The following is an 18522-nucleotide window of genomic DNA, read 5'->3' as shown; positions in this document are numbered from 1 at the left end:
CTTCTCTCTATCTCCTTATCTCTCTCCTCACCTCACACTCGCTCCACTTTTCTCTCTATCTCCTATGTCTTCACTTTCTCTCTCTCCTCTTCTCTCTCTATCTCTCTATCATCATCTCTCTCTTGTTCTGTTCGTTCCATTTTTGGTTCCAGTCTCGTTCTGATTTTACGCTTTTAAAAAAACGTCTTAGTGTCTCAAACTGACTCCTTAATCCAAACGAAATCTACAGACTTTGAGTGAACTCGAGAATCTCTCCCCCTCCCTCTCTCTGTCCTTCTCCCTCTCTCTGTCCTTCTCTCTCTCTCTCTGTATCGCTCTTTCTCTCTCTCTCTCCAGTCGATATCATGGAATCAGGACATATATTTAAGGACAGTTTGAGGGGTTATTTCGGGGATATCTCTCTCTCTCTATCTCTCTGTGTCTCTTTCTGTGTCTCTCCTCTCTTTCCTCTCCTCCCTCTGTCCTCTTTCTCTCCCCCCCTCTCTCTTTAAGCACAGTTTGAGGGCTTATTTTGGGGATCTCTGTCTGTCTCTCTCTGTATCTCTCTCTGCATCTCTCTCTTTCTCTCTCTTTAGGGACAGTTTCATAGGTTATTTCAGAGATCTGTCTCTCTTTCTCTCAATATCTCTCTCTCTGTGTCTCTCCTCTCTCTCTTTCTCCCACCCCCGCTCTCTGTGTCTCTCTCTTTCTCTCTCTTTAAGGACAGTTTCACGGGTTATTTTGGGGATCTCTTTTTCTCTATATCTCTCTCTCTGTGTCTCTCCTCTCTCTCTTTCTCCCACCCCCTCTCTCTGTGTCTCTTTTTCTCTCTCTTTCTCTCTCTTTAAGGACAGTTTCAGAGGTTATTTCAGAGATCTGTCTCTCTTTCTCTCTGTGTCTCTCCTCTCTCTCTTTCTCCCACCCCCTCTCTCTGTGTCTCTTTTTTCTCTCTCTCTTTCTCTCTCTTTAGGGACAGTTTCAGGGGTTATTTCATGGATCTCTCTCTTCTCCCCTCTCTTTCTCTTTCTCTCTCCAGTCGATGCAGTGAAATCAGGACATATATTTAAGGACATTTTCAGGGGTTATTTTGGGGATATCTCTCTCTTTCCCTCTCCCCCCTCTCTTCCTCTCTTCCTCTCTTCCTCTCTCTTTCTCTCTCCTCCTCTCTCTTTAAAGTCACTTTGAGGTGTTATTTTCTACATCTTAGTTTCACTTTTACACTCGAGGTCATTGTTGCGACTAAATCCAGTTGTTTAAACCTAAAAAGTTTCCTGTTTGATTAAAAACGTCACGACCGGAGCTGGAAAAAGTACTGAGTTACTGCAAACTGGAGCAAAAAATACTCAAGTAAAAGTACCACATTAAAAAGTATTAAAGTACCTGTTTATAAATGTACTTAAAGAGTAAAAAGTAAAAGTATTTCTCACAGATTTTGAGTCTTATAAATCTTTTTTTCTGTCTGTTTTTATTTGTATGTTTTTGTTTTGCTCAGATTATGAACGTGTTAAAAATAAACCCTTTTTTCAGCAGGTCACACAAAATAATAAAAATACTTCATGTTTTCAGTACTGATTTCAGATGTAGTGAAGTAAAAGTAAAATCCATGAGGCCGTGTCCTGAGGTTTCTTTTCGTTCATTTCGTTCATATTTTCTCTGCACTGATCATAGATTTGACCAAAACGTTCTACTTGAGTGAGACGATTAAAGAACTTGAAATTAAGCAGCGCTGATAAAGTAAAAGTAGTAAAGTACTGTACTTAAGTAAACATTTTAGGCATCTGTATTTTACTTAAGTACTTTTTACGCTGTGTACTTTTTACTTTTAACTTAGCTTTACTGTTAAATTTACACATCACACAGACTCAAGGAAAAACTAAAACAATCAGAGAATACTTCAGCTCCATAAAATACTTCTTTATAACAGAAAAATAGATATTTAAATAACTGTACTATGTGTCTATACAGCAACTTTTACTTCAGTACATTTGAGAGAAGTATTTGTACTTTCTACTGCGCTACATTTTTGAACAGAGCTGAAAAGTAAAAGTATTTTTCTTATTTTGTGAGACCTGCTGAAAAGACGGAGGGTTTATTTTTAACACGTTCATAATTTGAGCAAAACTGAAATAAACAAAGAAAAAAAACCTGGAAAAACAAACAATCGATTCAATTGTTTCTGTTGAATAAAATCACGACATTTGAAGCTTTATTAGATCTGAAAATCTGCGTGAAATACTTTTACTTTTAACTCTTTAAGTACATTTTCAAACAGGTACTTTAATACTTCTAAGTAGATTTCGTTCTCCTTTACTTGAGTATTTCTGTGGTATCTGTACTTTTAAACTGCGTACTTCTCTACTGCAGATGCTTTTGTTTTCAAGCTTTTACTTCCTGGTTTATAACAAGTCAGTTTTTATCAGGATTTGACCGATACTATTTAAAGTACAGTACAGTACAACAAAGTACTGTACATCCTGAGACAAAACTCTCCTCTGTCGTCCGCCCCAGATTAAACCCTGAAGGGAGCGACGTGAGCGGAGGATAAAACGCTCCGTGGCGTTTTGCATCCAGCCTCTGCAGATCGTATCAGGGCTAACAAGATGGAGACGGCCATTGATTCGGGGGATTAGTTCTCCCGCCGCGGGCTCCTCCTCGGCTGCGATAATGAGCCGCTCCCCGTCGAAAGCACTCGCGTTGACCTTATCCAAAATGGCCGCCGGGGAGTCTTCGCTTCTTCATCCACTCACGGACACGAGGAAATTGGAGATAATCTTTAGAAAACAGATTTGGGAGGGAGATGTTGCGACGGCCCCGAGCGTCTTTCTCTTTGTTTTTTTGTTTTATTTGTGTTTAAAAGTGTTGAGCGTGAGGACGACATGAGGACAACGTGTGACTGTCACATTTTTAGGCGATAAAAGATCCAGAACACACGCTTTTTTTTAATACTTTACGAACACGTGGACGCCTGTGAATCTACGTTTTCTAATTGCCGTGATTGACAGGTGGATTAGCCAATCAGGGACTCGCTTAGTTTGTTTTTTAACGGAAATAATAAAGGAGCTGAGCGATTGAGCTGAGAGAAATGTGGTTTTATTTGTAAATCACAGGTGACCAATGAGCTTCTTCGTTACTGGAATAAACAAATCTGATTGGACGATCACGTTTGACCGGGTTTGAGACGCGACAGGGGACGTGGAGACTAGATTGATATTGATCTGTGTAAAACGTGCAGAGGGAGATCAGTCTGGGGAGTAACGCAGCGTTGTCATGATACTAAAATCCCAGTTTGCTTGTTCTCTCTGTGTCTCTGTGGGTTTCCTCTGAACACTCTGGTTTCTCACATCCAACCCAAAACACGCACAATAGGTCAAATCTTCCAGAAAAAAGTGGTTCTGATCAAGTTTAGCAACAAGACGTGAAGCGCAATGTTTGTCCAGAGAGAGATTGCGATAAATGACGATATTGAAACCGATTTAAGCCACTGAGTCAATAAAAAATAACCCAAAATTATCCCACTTCACTGGTCCCTCGTTTATCTCGGGGGTTACGTTCTAAAAATAACCCTCAATAGGTGAAATCCGTGAAGTATCAGCTTTATTTTTTACATTATTCTCATTATTCTAAAAAAAGAAGCGGATTTTTCTGGATTCTTGAAAAAAATAGATAAAATATGTGTCACAAGTTTTATATTTTTCGAAAACGCTGAGTCGAAAACTGTTCATTTAGCCGTTTTTTTATTATTAGACTTGAAGTGTTACAGTAAAATATGATTAAATAGTAAATGGTTATGTTTTGGGAGCTGGATTTGAACCGTCAACCTTTCAGTTAGTGCTAGATATAAATAAAAAAAAAATAAAATAATAAAAATAAATAAAATAGATTATAAGAAAAAAAAGAAGTTTCCAGCATCATAATAATATAATGTTTTGTTCTATCTTAAAATATTTAATAATTGTTTTAATAAGTGTAATAATTGTAATAAGTAGATGTAGCAGTGATGTTTAAGATGGAGAATTTTATTTATTTTTTATAATTTTTTTTTACATACACCGGTCCCTCGTTTACCGTGGGGGTTACGTCCTAAAAATAACCCGTAATAGGTGAAATCCGTGAAGTATCAGCTTTATTTTTTACATTATTCTTTATGTTTTTGTCTGTAAAACCCCTCACCACACACTTTATACACTTTTCTCACACAGGCGTTAACATTTTCTCGCATTTCTCTCTCGTTTAAACTCTCTCAAAGTTCAAACCTTCGTAGGCGTCTTCGTCAGTTCATACGGTGTAAAAAAGCACGCAAAATTACACAAAAAACTCTTTTAAATAAACCGTATCATTAAAAACTTTTACAGAATGAACTAATATTTAGCCGTAGACGTCGCTGATTCGACCTGCTACAGTAAATCTCGTCATTTTACAACAAAAATATCCAAAATCTCTTCATTTTTGCACAGAAATCGTCCACATCTGCGTGTTTTTCGAGCTTTCATCCGGCTGTTTTAAAGGACTGGGTCAAACGCAGAGGACAAATTCTCTACGGAGACAAAAACGTGACCTTTAACCTCGTTCTACGTAAGTGTGAATTGCGTTATGTAAGTTTTTGAATAATGGAAGAACGGCACTTCGCAGGGGGCGCCGCAGAGTTAATATTGGGGCAAAGATGAGAAGGAAGAACAAATTTAAACTTTTCCGTGAACTCAGCAACTTTTCCCTCCAAAAGCGTTCACAAAGCAAACCCCGATAAAGCCCTGTCAGGAGGTTATGTTCAAGAGGAGGCGGAATTTTAATGCTCGTGTGTGTGTGTGTGTCTGTGTGTGTGTCTGTGTGCGTTACTTCCAGGCGCCTGAGCCAGAGACCAACGGCAGAAGAGCTGGAGCAGAGGAACATTCTCAAACGTGAGTAAACCGCCTGACGCCATTTTGAACCGCGTTACGTAACAAAACAAACGTCACTTTCACATGACGATAAATGAAACCCAGACCTATAGTCTCACAACTGCACGACACATCCACAAACTTTGAGTCTAATAAAACCCTCTCCAGACCTTCAGACTGTCCCATGAGATCTGAAGTTCTCCAGAGCGTGTGATTGGTCGAAGCGGGTCCTCCCCCCGTTTCCTCCTCCGTCTGAAACATTATTCAAGCTTTGAGGAATTTAATGGACTCGTTTAAGGAGAGGATTTCACGTGCGCTGTGCTCGGTTTAATATGGCAATAATAACTCTGCAATTTTAATATTACAACTTAAAGTAAAGAAAGAAAAACGACAATAAACGTGGGAGCAGATTTAAAATACTTAGTTTGAATGATCGTTCCACAGGTCCAAATACATCGCCGGAGCTTATCGGCGATTGTTTGCTCTGGATCATAGACTATTTATATAAATGGACATAGCTAACCTGCTAGCTGTCACGTTCCAAACAGGAAGTGATCATGGACGCACTTCCAGCTCCATCGACTCTGGCTCCAATTCACTTTCTATTGAAAAACTGTGTCCTCTCTCTGTCTCTGTCCTTCAGACTCATTCTGGTCTTAAATGTTCGTATTAACCCTCTACATGACCCTGGGTTTTTTATTTCACTTTTGTGTCTGTAAATCAAGATACGAACATTAATAACAGACAAATCAGGTGCCTTATTATTATTATTATTTTATTTCATTTATTATTTTATTATTATTATTATTATTATTATTATTATTATTATTATTATTATTATTATTATAATATTACATTTGTATTATTATTATTATTATTATATTTTATTTATTTATTATTATTATATTATTACATTTGTATTATTATTATTGTTATATTATTATTGTTATATTATTATTATTATTTATTATTATTATTATTATTATTATTATTATTATTACATTTGTATTATTATTATTATTATTATTTTATTGATTTTTTTTTTTTATCCCTTCTTTCCCTGAGGTCACTCCCGCTAGCGTTAGCAACAGGTTTGATTGACAGCGTTGCTAAGCGCCTGCTCTCTGCTAAACCACTGATACAAGCGGGAAGGGGCGTTACCTTCAACAACCTCGCTCCGGATTGGCTCTTTGGTTGCTATGATACTCAGAACTGAAATTCCAAATGTGAAACTCGGCTCCGAATTAGCCGCTATAACTGCTAGCCTCAGTCACTTCTTTATATCTCTACGGCGATGGTTTAAAACATGGTTCTATAGGTTGTTTAATGCCGTACTTGGAACATTCCAGTGAAGATAAAGCCACAAAAGTCGCCAACACATCGAACACAAAATGCTCATGTGTGTCCGACCGCAGATTCGGGTCAGGATTTGTGTTTAATTTCACATTTTGCTCGCTGTAACTGTAAACTGTAGCGTAGTTAACACGGCCGACGCTGCAGCTTGTTAATAAAAGCGCTCCACACTTCTTCTTTTAGCCTTTTATCTAAAGAGAGCCGTCGTTCTCTGGAGACCCTGGTCCGGGGAGAGTACTTTGAGAGAGCGGCCTTGCTGACGGCTCGCACATCAAACCCGATTGGCCTGCGCTTTTATACCGTCCCGTAGGAGAGGGTTTGATTGACGCTGCGCAGACACGTCCTGCCTGTCACGGAGAAACAGAAGGTTAATATCGAGACAATAACAAGGTTGTACAAACAGGACGTGCTTTTTTACTTCTAGCTGCTTCTGTTCTCTCATCGTCTGAACACGTTTATACCTTTTAAAAGAAGAAATATGCAAGATTTTAATGATAAATTTAATAAACCAGCCTGTCTGTGTCCTTAGATTAAACGTACTACTACAAGATTTCTAAAAATAACCCGCAATAGTCGAAATCCGTGAAGTATCAGCTTTATTTTTTACATTATTCTCTCTGTTTTTGTCTGTAAAACCCCTCACCACACACTTTATACACTTTTCTCACACAGGCGTTAACATTTTCTCACATTTCTCTCTCGTTTAAACGCTGCACGCTCATACGATGTAAAAAAGCATGAAAAATGGCACTAAAAAAATCTGCAAAACAGCGAAAGATGAACCGTGATATAGTGAGGGACAACTGTATTTGGAATTCCAGCTGCGAGTATCATAGCAACCAAAGAGCCAATCAGGAGCGAGGCTGTTGAAGGTAACGCCCCTTCCCGCTCGCATCGACGGTTTAACAGGGAGCGGGCGCTTAGCAACGCTGTCAATCAAACCTGTTGCTAACGCTAACAGGAGCGACCTTGGGGAAAGATGGTATAAAAAAATAAAATACATAAATACATAAATAAAATAATAATACATAAAATAATAATAATAAATAAAATAAGAAAATTAAAAAACAAAAAATAATAATAATAACAATAATAATAATGATAATAATAAGAAATAAAATATAATCATAATAATAATACATATAATAATAATGATAATAATAATACATAAAATAATAATAAATAAATAATAAAAAAGAGAAATAAAAAGTAAAGAAAAGAAAAAAAAAAGAAGGCATCTGATTTGTCTGTTATTAATGTTCATATCTTGATTTACAGACACAATAGTGAAATAAAAACCCCAGGATCATGTAGAGGGTTAATACGAACATTTAAGACCAGAATGAGTCTGAAGCAGCAGAGACAGAGAGAGGACACAGTTTTTCAATAGAAAGTGAATTGGAGCCAGAGTCGATGGAGCTGGAACTGCGCCCATGATCATTTTTTACTTGTAGCGCGGCGGCTAGCAGGTTAGCGATGTCCATTTATATAAACAGTCTGTGATTTAAACCTAAAGTGACTCTCTCTGATCTGAACCGTCACCGTCCTAAACCTGCAGAAGTCAGTTATGAAGCAGCTTTTTAACAATAATGGTTCTTTTAAGACGCCGTCGTGCTGTTTGGAAAGAGAATTCTGTCTTAAACATGTGACAAAACGCTCTGGGACGATATGAAAGAATACACCTCCCCAGACGCCCGTCCCTTAAAGACTCGTAAACTGGAATATGTAACTCGCTAAGGCAACATTTACTACATCTGTTGACTGCTAATGAGACGTGTTATGTAAATGCAGCGTTCCCTTAAGTCATGTTTGAATAATTTCTGAATTTTTTTCCTTTTTTTTTGTTTTCATGCAGCTCGCAATGAACAGGAGGAGATGGAAGAGAAACGAGAAATCAAGAGGCGATTAACGCGAAAGGTGAGTGCGAATGTAAACGAAGGTGCACGGATGCGGCTAAAACAGTTAGCGTCATTATAATTAGCATGTTAAAAAAGCTAGCCTAGTTCTTTTCTCAGTTTTTATTTTGGAATAGTTTATAATTTTACTTCCTGGTTGGACTCGGGCAGCAAACTTGAGATACTTTTGTGTGTCTGAATGTCTCCCCCAGCCCTTAACCCCTCATTCACTGCAGAGTCCAGCACTTTTTAGCAGATTCTACAGAGAAAAAAAATGGCGAAACTCAGAGAAAACTTGATTTCTGCCATAAATTATGATCCGATTAAAGTATTTCTGGGCTAATAATAAACATATAAGTTTTTGTCGAGCTGCATCTCACATAAACAGATCGGATTATTAATTTTTTTAGCTGAGATGTTTAAATTATCGCTCCGTTAACAGCTCGAGCTAAGGTTAGAGGCTAATGCTAGCAACTTTATAGCATAACGGTTTATTTAAGAGTGTTTTCTTCATAATCAGAACCAACAGTGAGGTAAATCAGCACTAAGTCAGTAAATCAGTCGCCGCGCTGTTGTTTTCCTGACTTTCGCAATGCATCATGGTCCATATTGACCACTGATACCCTTCTACTTTTCAAAATGCATTGTGGGAAATTTTGAGCGTGCCGTTTTCTCACCAACTGGACTTTCGGACACCACGAAGTAAAAAGAATAGTGCGGACGTTCGGACATAATTCGTAGACATAATTCCAGTTCTGTTACCTAGCGACGTGCGTAATTGCAGAATGTGATTATAAAAATGAAAATAAATAAAAACTGAGAAGATAAACAACATATTTATTTTGTTAAAAGAAAGTTTAACTGGTTGAAAAATGTGATCTTTGCTCATAAATCGTCTGGAACCAACCTGGACGACTCAAGGCCTCATGGAAATATAAAAGAAAGAACCAATTTTTTATGCAGAAAATGCCTAAATAAAGAGTTTTTTTTTTTTTTTTAAATAATCTGAATCGGTTTTGAGTATTGAATCTATTCCTTCGCATCGATTCTACAGATAAACATTCCAAAACAAGCGCAGTACAGTGGTCCCTCGTTTACCGCGGGGGTCACGTTCTAAAAATAACCCACAATAATTGAAATCCGCGAAGTATCAGCTTTATTTTTTACATTATTCTCTCTGTTTTTGTCTGTAAAACCCCTCACCACACACTTTATACACTTTTCTCACACAGGCGTTAACATTTTCTCACATTTCTCTCTCGTTTAAACTCTCTCAAAGTTCAAACCTTCGTCGGCGTCTTTTTGAACGTTTCATCGACATTGTGGGTTTTGTCGGGGAGAAAACAAATCGCAAACGTACAGCACTTCAGAGTCACACTGAGATCCAACGTTTATGTGAATCTGACCGCTGTGCACTTAACTTCTGCCCCCATGTGTTTTTAAAAACCTCATTTTGTTGGTTTATTTTTTACTCCCAGTTTCGTGCGAGTGCATTCGGTTCAAATTATAATCCAGTTGATGGCGATATTTCGTTTTAGAACTGTGCCCTGGCTACTTCTTCTTGTATTTTTATCATTTATCGGCCTTTTTGTCCCCCCACCGCCTCCTGACTGATGTAAAACTATAATTAAAGTTTACTATAGTGCAGCCCGAGGCACTTCACACACTGGGGTCTGTTGTGCAGGTGGTTGTTTTTGCGGTGGAGGTTATGTCACACTGACCACAGGCCTGTAGGGGGCAGTGTCCGTGCGGCGCCGTGCCCTTTTTGCCCTTGGCTCGGTCACTTCGCCAAACGCCTCCTCTGCGCCGGGAGTGTGACATCGTGCTGGTTTGTGTTATAAAGCGACACCCGCAGACACGCTGACCACGCACAAACCTGACGTGTTTTTATGTCCCGCCTCGATCCCCGGGTTAATTTTAGATCGTGAATTTGGACTTGAGACAAAAATTAAGAAAAAAAGAAGCGGATTTTTCTGGATTCTTGAAAAAAATAGATAAAATATGTGTCACAAGTTTTATATTTTTTTAAAACGCTGAGTCGAAAACTGTTAATTTACCCTTTTTTAAATTTTTTATTATTATTATTATTATTTTTTTTTTTTATTATTTTTTTTTTTTATTTATTATTTATTTATTTATTTATTATTAGACTTGAAGGATTACAGTAAAATATGATTAAATAGTAAATGGTCATGTTTTGGGAGCTGGATTTTAACCGTCAACCTTTCAGTTAGTGCTAGATATAAATAAAATAAAAAATAAAATAATAAAAATAAATAAAATAGATTATAAGAAAAAAAAGAAGTTTCCAGCATCATAATAATATAATGTTTTGTTCTATCTTAAAATATTTAATAATTGTTTTAATAAGTATAATAATTGTAATAAGTAGATGTAGCAGTGATGTTTAAGATGGAGAATTTTATTTATTTTTTTAAAATTTTTTTGACATACACTGGTCCCTCGTTTACCGCGGGGGTCACGTTCTAAAAATAACCCACAATAGACGAAATCGGCGAAGTATCAGCTTTATTTTTTACATTATTCTCTCTGTTTTTTGTCTGTAAAACCCCTCACCACACACTTTATACACTTTTCTCACACAGGCGTTAACATTTTCTCACATTTCTCTCTCGTTTAAACTCTCTCAAAGTTCAAACCTTCGTAGATTTTTAAAAATAAGTTCATTATTATAAACAGCGAGGCCGAGATACAGTGAAGGACGACTGTAAACCAGAGCTCAACTGTTTAAAATTGTTGTGTTTGTGCAGTAAAATGGAGCCGTGTTTGTGCAAAGCCTCGTTTGTTTGATCAGATTTTCTGGGTAGAACGTTTTTTTATTCAAATATTTGTTTTATGCTGCTGTTTTTATTATTTATTTTGGCAGATTTCAGATCATCCACGACACAGTAGCTCCGTTTGTACAGCGTGTGTCCACTGATCTGAAAGTTAGTGGTTTAAATCCCACTCTCCAGGTTAGATCCACTGACCCACAGGTTGGTGGTGCGATTCCAGCTCCCACAGATGAACGCTGTTGTTGTTTCCTCGGGCAAGACACTTAACCCAAAGATGTGTGAATGTGTGAAAGTGTAAAGTGACTTGAAGATGGAAAAGCTGCGTATAAACTTAACATTCTGTGAATATTCTGCGTTTGTATCTGTCCACTGTATCTAGATTATAACAAACACATTCCATCTTCTCCCTGTGCGATCACTTTATTTTAAAATCCAACCTCCACCTGAACCTCCACCTCTCCTTTCTCTCCTTCCTCCTCAGCTGAGCCAGAGACCCACGGTGGAGGAGCTCAGACAGGCCAAAATCCTGATCCGCTTCAGCGACTACGTGGAGGTGTCCGACGCTCAGGACTACGACCGCAGAGCCGATAAACCCTGGACCAGACTCACCGCGGCCGACAAGGTACTAGAGCGTCATGTGACCCCACGGGAGCGTCATGTGACCCCACGGGGGCATCACGTGACCCACTGAAAGAACATGAGCTCCTTGGATAATATCAGGGTTTATGACGAGTTAAGGAAGGAGCTTTACAGAATAAGAGACATTAAAATCACAATATAACAAATCAGATCATAAATAATCTGCATAAAATTAACATTAAAGGAGAAAAGTGCAGAATAAAACCCTTTCAGTCACAGCAGATAAACAGTCCTGGTTTAGTCCTGGTTTAGTCCTGGTTTAGTCCTTGTTTAGTCCTGGTTTAGTCCTGGTTTAGTCCTGGTTTAGTCCTGGTTTAGTCCTGGTTTAGTCCTTGTTTAGTCCTTGTTTAGTCCTTGTTTAGTCCTTGTTTAGTCCCAGTTTAGTCCCGGTTTAGTCCCGGTTTGGTCCCGGTTTGGTCCCGGTTTAGTCCCGGTTTAGTCCTGGTTTAGTTCTGGTTTAGTTCTTTTTTAGTCCTTGTTTAGTCCTGGTTCAGTCCTGGTTTAGTCCCGGTTTAGTCCCGGTTTAGTCCCGGTTTAGTCCTGGTTTAGTCCCGGTTTAGTCCTGGTTTAGTCCTTGTTCAGTCCTGGTTTAGTCCTTGTTTAGTCCTTGTTCAGTCCTGGTTTAGTCCTTGTTTAGTCCTGGTTCAGTCCTGGTTCAGTCCTGGTTTAGTCCCGGTTTAGTCCCGGTTTAGTCCTGGTTTAGTCCTTGTTCAGTCCTGGTTTAGTCCTTGTTCAGTCCTGGTTTAGTCCTTGTTTAGTCCTTGTTCAGTCCTGGTTTAGTCCTTGTTCAGTCCTTGTTAAGTCCCGGTTAAGTCCCGGTTTAGTCCTGGTTTCAGTTCTATATAAACGCCCTGCGCCGCCTCTAATCCCATAATTAGTCCCAGAAAAGTCCCTGTTGTGTAAAGCTCGTCTCCGTGGCGACGTGTACAGTCAGATACAGTTCGGTTCTTCAGTTCCTCGTCAGCTGTTTTCACCGCGTCTCGTAAACATCCCGGGGCCGTCCTGATGTAGCGCTTTTAGTCTGAGCTTGTGACTTTTAATTAGCTCGTTGGTTTGATGTGGCGCCCTGTCCTGCGGCGGCGGCGGCGGCGCGGGGCCGTGCATACCTGTGGACCGCTCATGTGAAAGGCATCGGGTTTTTTCTTACGCAACCGGACTTACGTAAGACGGGGACGGGACAGCGTGGGCTCCGGGGCTACAGGGTCAGATTCTGAACATTAACGATCCACGAGCTGCGAATTAGAGCCGTCAGAAGAATCGGGAATCGGATACTAATCGATATTAACGTGAGTATCGGGAGTAGTACTCATTTGAGCGGGAATCGATACTGAAACGTCACATTCGCGCGACAGAAATGAACCTTTTCTGAATCTGTTTATAATGATGAGCTGCATCAGAACAAGGATCAGACACAGACCAGTTCACACCAGGGACCACGATGACCCGCCCTCCTCTTTTCTTTCTTTCATTTTTTCTCTTTCTTGCCATCTTGTCTCTCCTCCTCTCTCTCCCTCTCTCCATTCCTTTACACTGTCTCCTCCCTTCCTCTTCCTCTTCCTCTTCCTCTTCTGAGAGCGAGTATACGACCCAGACCAGTTCACACCATGGACCACTATGACCCGCCCTCCTCTTTTCATCGTTTCATTTTTTCTCTTTCTTTCTTGCCATCTTGTCTCTCCTCCTCTCTTTTCTTTTTTTCTCTTACAACACAGTGTAACTAAAATAAATGAGTATGTGCTAGTGCCAGACAATTAAAACATTAAAATGTACAATTACCCGGTAGTAAATACTGCAGTCACATAGTAGTAAATACTGCAGTCACATAGTAGTAAATACTGCAGTCACATAGTAGTAAATACTGCAGTCACATAGTAGTAAATACTGCAGTCACATAGTAGTAAATACTGCAGTCACATACTGCAGTATGTTAAATATCAGACATGATTCTCAGACGTGACTCAGTTTCCTCAGACTCACTCGTCGTCTTTGTTCTTTAGTTTAAATCAGATTAACAAAGGGCGACCGTGGCTCAGTTGGTAGATCCACAGGTTGCCGGTGCAAATCCACCTCCCACAGATAAATACTTTTGTTGTGTCTTTGTGTCAGATCAAAATATCGCAGATAAACTCGGACGTGCAGGTGAACGTCATAAACATTTGGCTCATAAACGACTCACTGAACGTTTCACTGACTCAGACTCAGTGACGTCGTTTTTCTCAGATTTTTTCTCTAAATTTCACTTTGAAACGACAGGAAGTTTTTTAAACAGCCTCAGTCTGTGTGTAGTACATGTATGTGTAGTACATCTGTGTGTAGTACATGTATGTGTAGTACATCTGTGTGTAGTACATGTATGTGTAGTACTTCTGTGTGTAGTACATCTGTGTGTAGTACATGTATGTGTAGTACTTCTGTGTGTAGTACATCTGTGTGTAGTACATGTATGTGTAGTACATCTGTGTGTAGTACATGTATGTGTAGTACTTCTGTGTGTAGTACATCTGTGTGTAGTACATGTATGTGTAGTACTTCTGTGTGTGGTACATGTATGTGTAGTACTTCTGTGTGTAGTACATGTGTGTAGTACATGTGTGTAGTACATCTGTGTGTAGTACATGTATGTGTAGTACTTCTGTGTGTAGTACATCTGTGTGTAGTACATGTATGTGTAGTACTTCTGTGTGTGGTACATGTATGTGTAGTACTTCTGTGTGTAGTACTTCTGTGTGTGGTACATGTATGTGTAGTACATCTGTGTGTAGTACATGTGTGTAGTACATCTGTGTGTAGTACATCTGTGTGTAGTACATCTGTGTGTAGTACATGTTTGTGTAGTACATCTGTGTGTAGTACATCTGTGTGTAGTACATCTGTGTGTAGTACATCTGTGTGTAGTACATGTAGTACTTTGACTCATTTTGCCTTTGGGCAGGACACTGATCCGTTTGTCGTCGTGGTGACGCTGAAACGTCCGTGAGTCACAGACCGGAGAAAAAAAACACAAAAATATTTATGATTTTATGTGTGTGTGTAGTTCTTTTTACAATAAAATACACAATATATAATAATGTAACGTTTATATCCAAAGTAAAAGTACACAGAGACCGATCTGACAGATATCGACTCATAAATATCGGTTCAGTCGATAAAAACTTGATGTAAACGGTTTAATATTTGTAGTCTTTTTTTACAGTTTTTCTGTCGTGACTCGAGGGATTTGCATCAGTTTTGTTTTATTTTATTTTTGTTTAAATTAAATAAATCGTCAGACGATCGAACTTAAACCTTAAAGTTTTTACACAAACTTGACTCTTGTGAGCGTTAAGTCGTGTTAATGTTTCTCCACATTTGAAGTTTTATACGACGTCAAAATCTGCACAAAATACTTGTACTTTTTACTCCTGAAGTACATTTTTGAACAGGTACTTTTTTCATGTGATACTTTTTCTTGAGTATTTGTTTTCCTCTTGTATCTGACTGAAATGCAGTACTTGTACTCTGGACTCTGAGCCGCTGCAGTTTGTGTAAAAGATGAATGGAACTACTACTACTACTACTAGTACTACTACTGCTACTGCTACTACCACTACTACTACTACTGCTACTACTACTGCTACTACTACTACTGCTACTACTACTACTACTACTACTACTACTACTACTACTGCTACTGCTGCTGCTACTGCTACTACTACTACTACTACTGCTACTACTGCTACTACTGCTACTACTACTACTACTACTGCTACTACTACTACTACTACTGCTACTGCTACTGCTACTGCTACTACTACTGCTACTGCTACTGCTACTACTACTACTACTACTACTACTACTACTGCTGCTACTGCTACTACTACTACTACTACTACTACTACTACTGCTACTGCTACTACTGCTACTGCTACTGCAGCCGAAGCTCCTCTTCCTCATTCGTTCTTTCTCCTCTTCCTCATTCATTCTTTCTCCTCTTCCTCATTCATTCTTTCTCCTCTTCCTCATTCGTTCTTTCTCCTCTTCCTCATTCGTTCTTTTCTCCTCTTCCTCATTCGTTCTTTCTCCTCTTCCTCATTCGTTCTTTCTCGTCTTCGTCTTTTTCAGGCCGCGATTCGAAAGGAGCTCAACGACTTCAAGAGCAACGAGATGGAGGTTCACGAGTCCAGTCGCCATTTAACCAGGTACTGCACAAGTACACAGTACTACACACGAGTACACGGTAACACAGTATTGCACAGACACGAGTACACACTAACACAGTACTGCACCGCTAAAAGTACACACTAACACAGTACTGCACCGCTAAAAGTACACACTAACACAGTACTGCACCGCTAAAAGTACACACTAACACAGTACTGCACCGCTAAAAGTACACACTAACACAGTACTGCACCGCTAAAAGTACACACTAACACAGTACTGCACCGCTAAAAGTACACACTAACACAGTACTGCACCGCTAAAAGTACACACTAACACAGTACTACACAGACACGAGTACACACTAACACAGTACTACACATCTGAAAGTCCTCCATCTATAACTCCATCCCCAGACACAAAGCAAACAAAGAGAACGACAGAGTGACCCAGGACGCTGATGTGAATGAGCCATTAAAGCTGAATGAGTCTCAGGCACAGGGCTCACTTAACGTAGCTCCACAGACCTAACGCACAGACTGAAACTAAACGATGAGCTTCAGACGGATATGAGGCAGCGTCCAGCAGGAATCTGACCGGACGAGCCGCGGAACGACTTCACTCATAGAACTTTATGTCCAGTTACAGATTTAACTTTGGGTTTTACTTTAAACATTGAACATTTGACACAAAACAACTTTTTATAATATTTTAGCCAGTTCTCCAATGAAAGGAACAGGATTTATACTTAACTGGAAGTTTCTTTCTCCTCTTCCTCATTCGTTCTTTCTCCTCTTCCTCATTCGTTCTTTCTCCTCTTCCTCATTCGTTCTTTTCTCCTCTTCCTCATTGGGTCTTTTCTCCTCTTCCTCATTCCTTCTTTCTCCTCTTCCTCATTCATTCTTTTCTCCTCTTCCTCATTCGGTCTTTTCTCCTCTTCCTCATTCGTTCTTTCTCCTCTTCCTCATTCGGTCTTTTCTCCTCTTCCTCATTCGTTCTTTCTCCTCTTCCTCATTCGGTCTTTTCTCCTCTTCCTCATTCGTTCTTTTCTCCTCTTCCTCATTCGTTCTTTTCTCCTCTTCCTCATTCGTTCTTTTCTCCTCTTCCTCATTCGTTCTTTTCTCCTCTTCCTCATTCGTTCTTTTCTCCTCTTCCTCATTCGTTCTTTTCTCCTCTTCCTCATTGGGTCTTTTCTCCTCTTCCTCATTCGGTCTTTTCTCCTCTTCCTCATTCGTTCTTTCTCCTCTTCCTCATTCAGTCTTTTCTCCTCTTCCTCATTCAGTCTTTTCTCCTCTTCCTCTTTCGGTCTTTTCTCCTCTTCCTCATTCAGTCTTTTCTCCTCTTCCTCATTCAGTCTTTTCTCCTCTTCCTCATTCGGTCTTTTCTCCTCTTCCTCATTCAGTCTTTTCTCCTCTTCCTCATTCAGTCTTTTCTCCTCTTCCTCTTTCGGTCTTTTCTCCTCTTCCTCATTCGGTCTTTTCTCCTCTTCCTCTTTCGGTCTTTTCTCCTCTTCCTCTTTCGGTCTTTTCTCCTCTTCCTCATTCGTTCTTTCTCCTCTTCTTCATTCGGTCTTTTCTCCTCTTCCTCATTCATTCTTTCTCCTCTTCCTCATTCGTTCTTTCTCCTCTTCCTCATTCGTTCTTTTCTCCTCTTCCTCATTCGTAGGTTTAGTTTCATTTACGCAAAAAAAGTGGGTTGAATTATCTCCATGGCAACAGAAAATTAAAAGCTCTACTGCGCTCTTCCTCTCTGTGCGTAATCGTCTTATCGTTTGTTTTTTTTTCTCTTTGTGCAGGTTTCACAGACCATAGTCGACCATCACTGTCTGGGGGCGGAGCCAGACGGCCGCGCTCCTCCACTGAAGACCTCAAGTGCTGGACAGTAAAAAAAATTTAAAAAATGGTGCCCGTTTCTACAAAAAAAAGGCCATGCGTTTCTCAAATGCCTTTTCAAAGCCCCTCCTCCCTCCAGGACACACCACGTCATCACCGTAGTAGCACAGAGACGAGACTCCGGGCCGGGCCTCCGCTCTGGCAGGAAAATACTCAACTTAATCAAAAACGTGGAGAAAAAAAACCCGGACCGCCATCGACCGTCTGCGGACTCCCCCGGGAAACTTCTTTTTAAATCTCTTCTTTGTTATGCCGTCACTTTAGTTTCTTTCAAATCCAAAATGGATTTGTTGTTTTTTTTTTGTTTTTTTTTTTCATGAGATTATCTTTCGTGCACCTGCTGGGACTTTGAGACTTTAAAGACTGAAAAAAAAAAAAGACTCAAAAGGAAAGATGGAAGGCGGGTCCAAAAACAATGAAATCATGTGCAATATTTTTCAGTGCTTTTCTTAGGCTTTGGCGCCCTCTGTAGTTCCCCATGTGCCATTACGCGCTGATATCTCTTCCCACATATGTGCAATGAACGAGACATTTCCACATCTTTAATTGCTGTGAATCTGAGAGTTCGGGCTCCGCCTCTTTCTCTCGTTATGTACATTTTGTGTATAGTGTAAAACGCTCAAAAAGTTTAAATGTGCAGCTGGTAGATCTCGTCTCGACACCAGCGCTAATGCAAGAATAATAATTTTGTTTTATAAATGTCTTTTTATGTTTTGTTTTTTTCACATAGGCACTTGAAACACACGGACGTTTTACATGTTTTTCTCTCCACGCGCCTCGTCTCGTTTTTATTTTTTTTTATTTTTTAGATGAACCGAGAGCGTCGTCACTTTACGTGTTTGTACGATACTTTTCGTTTTCTACTCCGCATAAGCTTTTGAGCAAGCAATACTCCTCACGTGTAGATACGAAAGTTACACTGCAGGTCGTTCCTCTCCCCGTCACTCGACCTGTC

At 39.5% G+C, this 18522-nt stretch overlaps 1 protein-coding gene across 3 annotated transcripts in view; it reads left to right on the top strand.

Moving 5' to 3' along the window:
• LOC117385624 (phosphatase and actin regulator 1-like) overlaps nucleotides 1-18118 on the top strand; it is a 97856-nt gene extending 79738 nt beyond the window's left edge. Inside the window, exons 8-12 of one of the 3 annotated variants that reach the window (XM_055228547.1) lie at nucleotides 4819-4874; nucleotides 8062-8123; nucleotides 11378-11518; nucleotides 15637-15713; nucleotides 17471-18118. In XM_055228547.1, the coding sequence (XP_055084522.1) occupies nucleotides 4819-4874; nucleotides 8062-8123; nucleotides 11378-11518; nucleotides 15637-15713; nucleotides 17471-17486 (352 nt within the window). In that variant the 3' untranslated portion in view covers nucleotides 17487-18118. The remainder of the gene's footprint in view (nucleotides 1-4818; nucleotides 4875-8061; nucleotides 8124-11377; nucleotides 11519-15636; nucleotides 15714-17470) is intronic. The other 2 variants (XM_055228549.1, XM_055228548.1) reach the window with 2 other exon arrangements.
• Nucleotides 18119-18522: the final 404 nt, after the last annotated feature.

Source organism: Periophthalmus magnuspinnatus, chromosome 17 (assembly GCF_009829125.3).
Source record: "Periophthalmus magnuspinnatus isolate fPerMag1 chromosome 17, fPerMag1.2.pri, whole genome shotgun sequence".
Lineage (NCBI taxonomy): Eukaryota > Metazoa > Chordata > Actinopteri > Gobiiformes > Gobiidae > Periophthalmus > Periophthalmus magnuspinnatus.
Note: the sequence above shows the minus strand (reverse complement) of the source record. Positions and strands in the feature narration are given on the sequence as shown.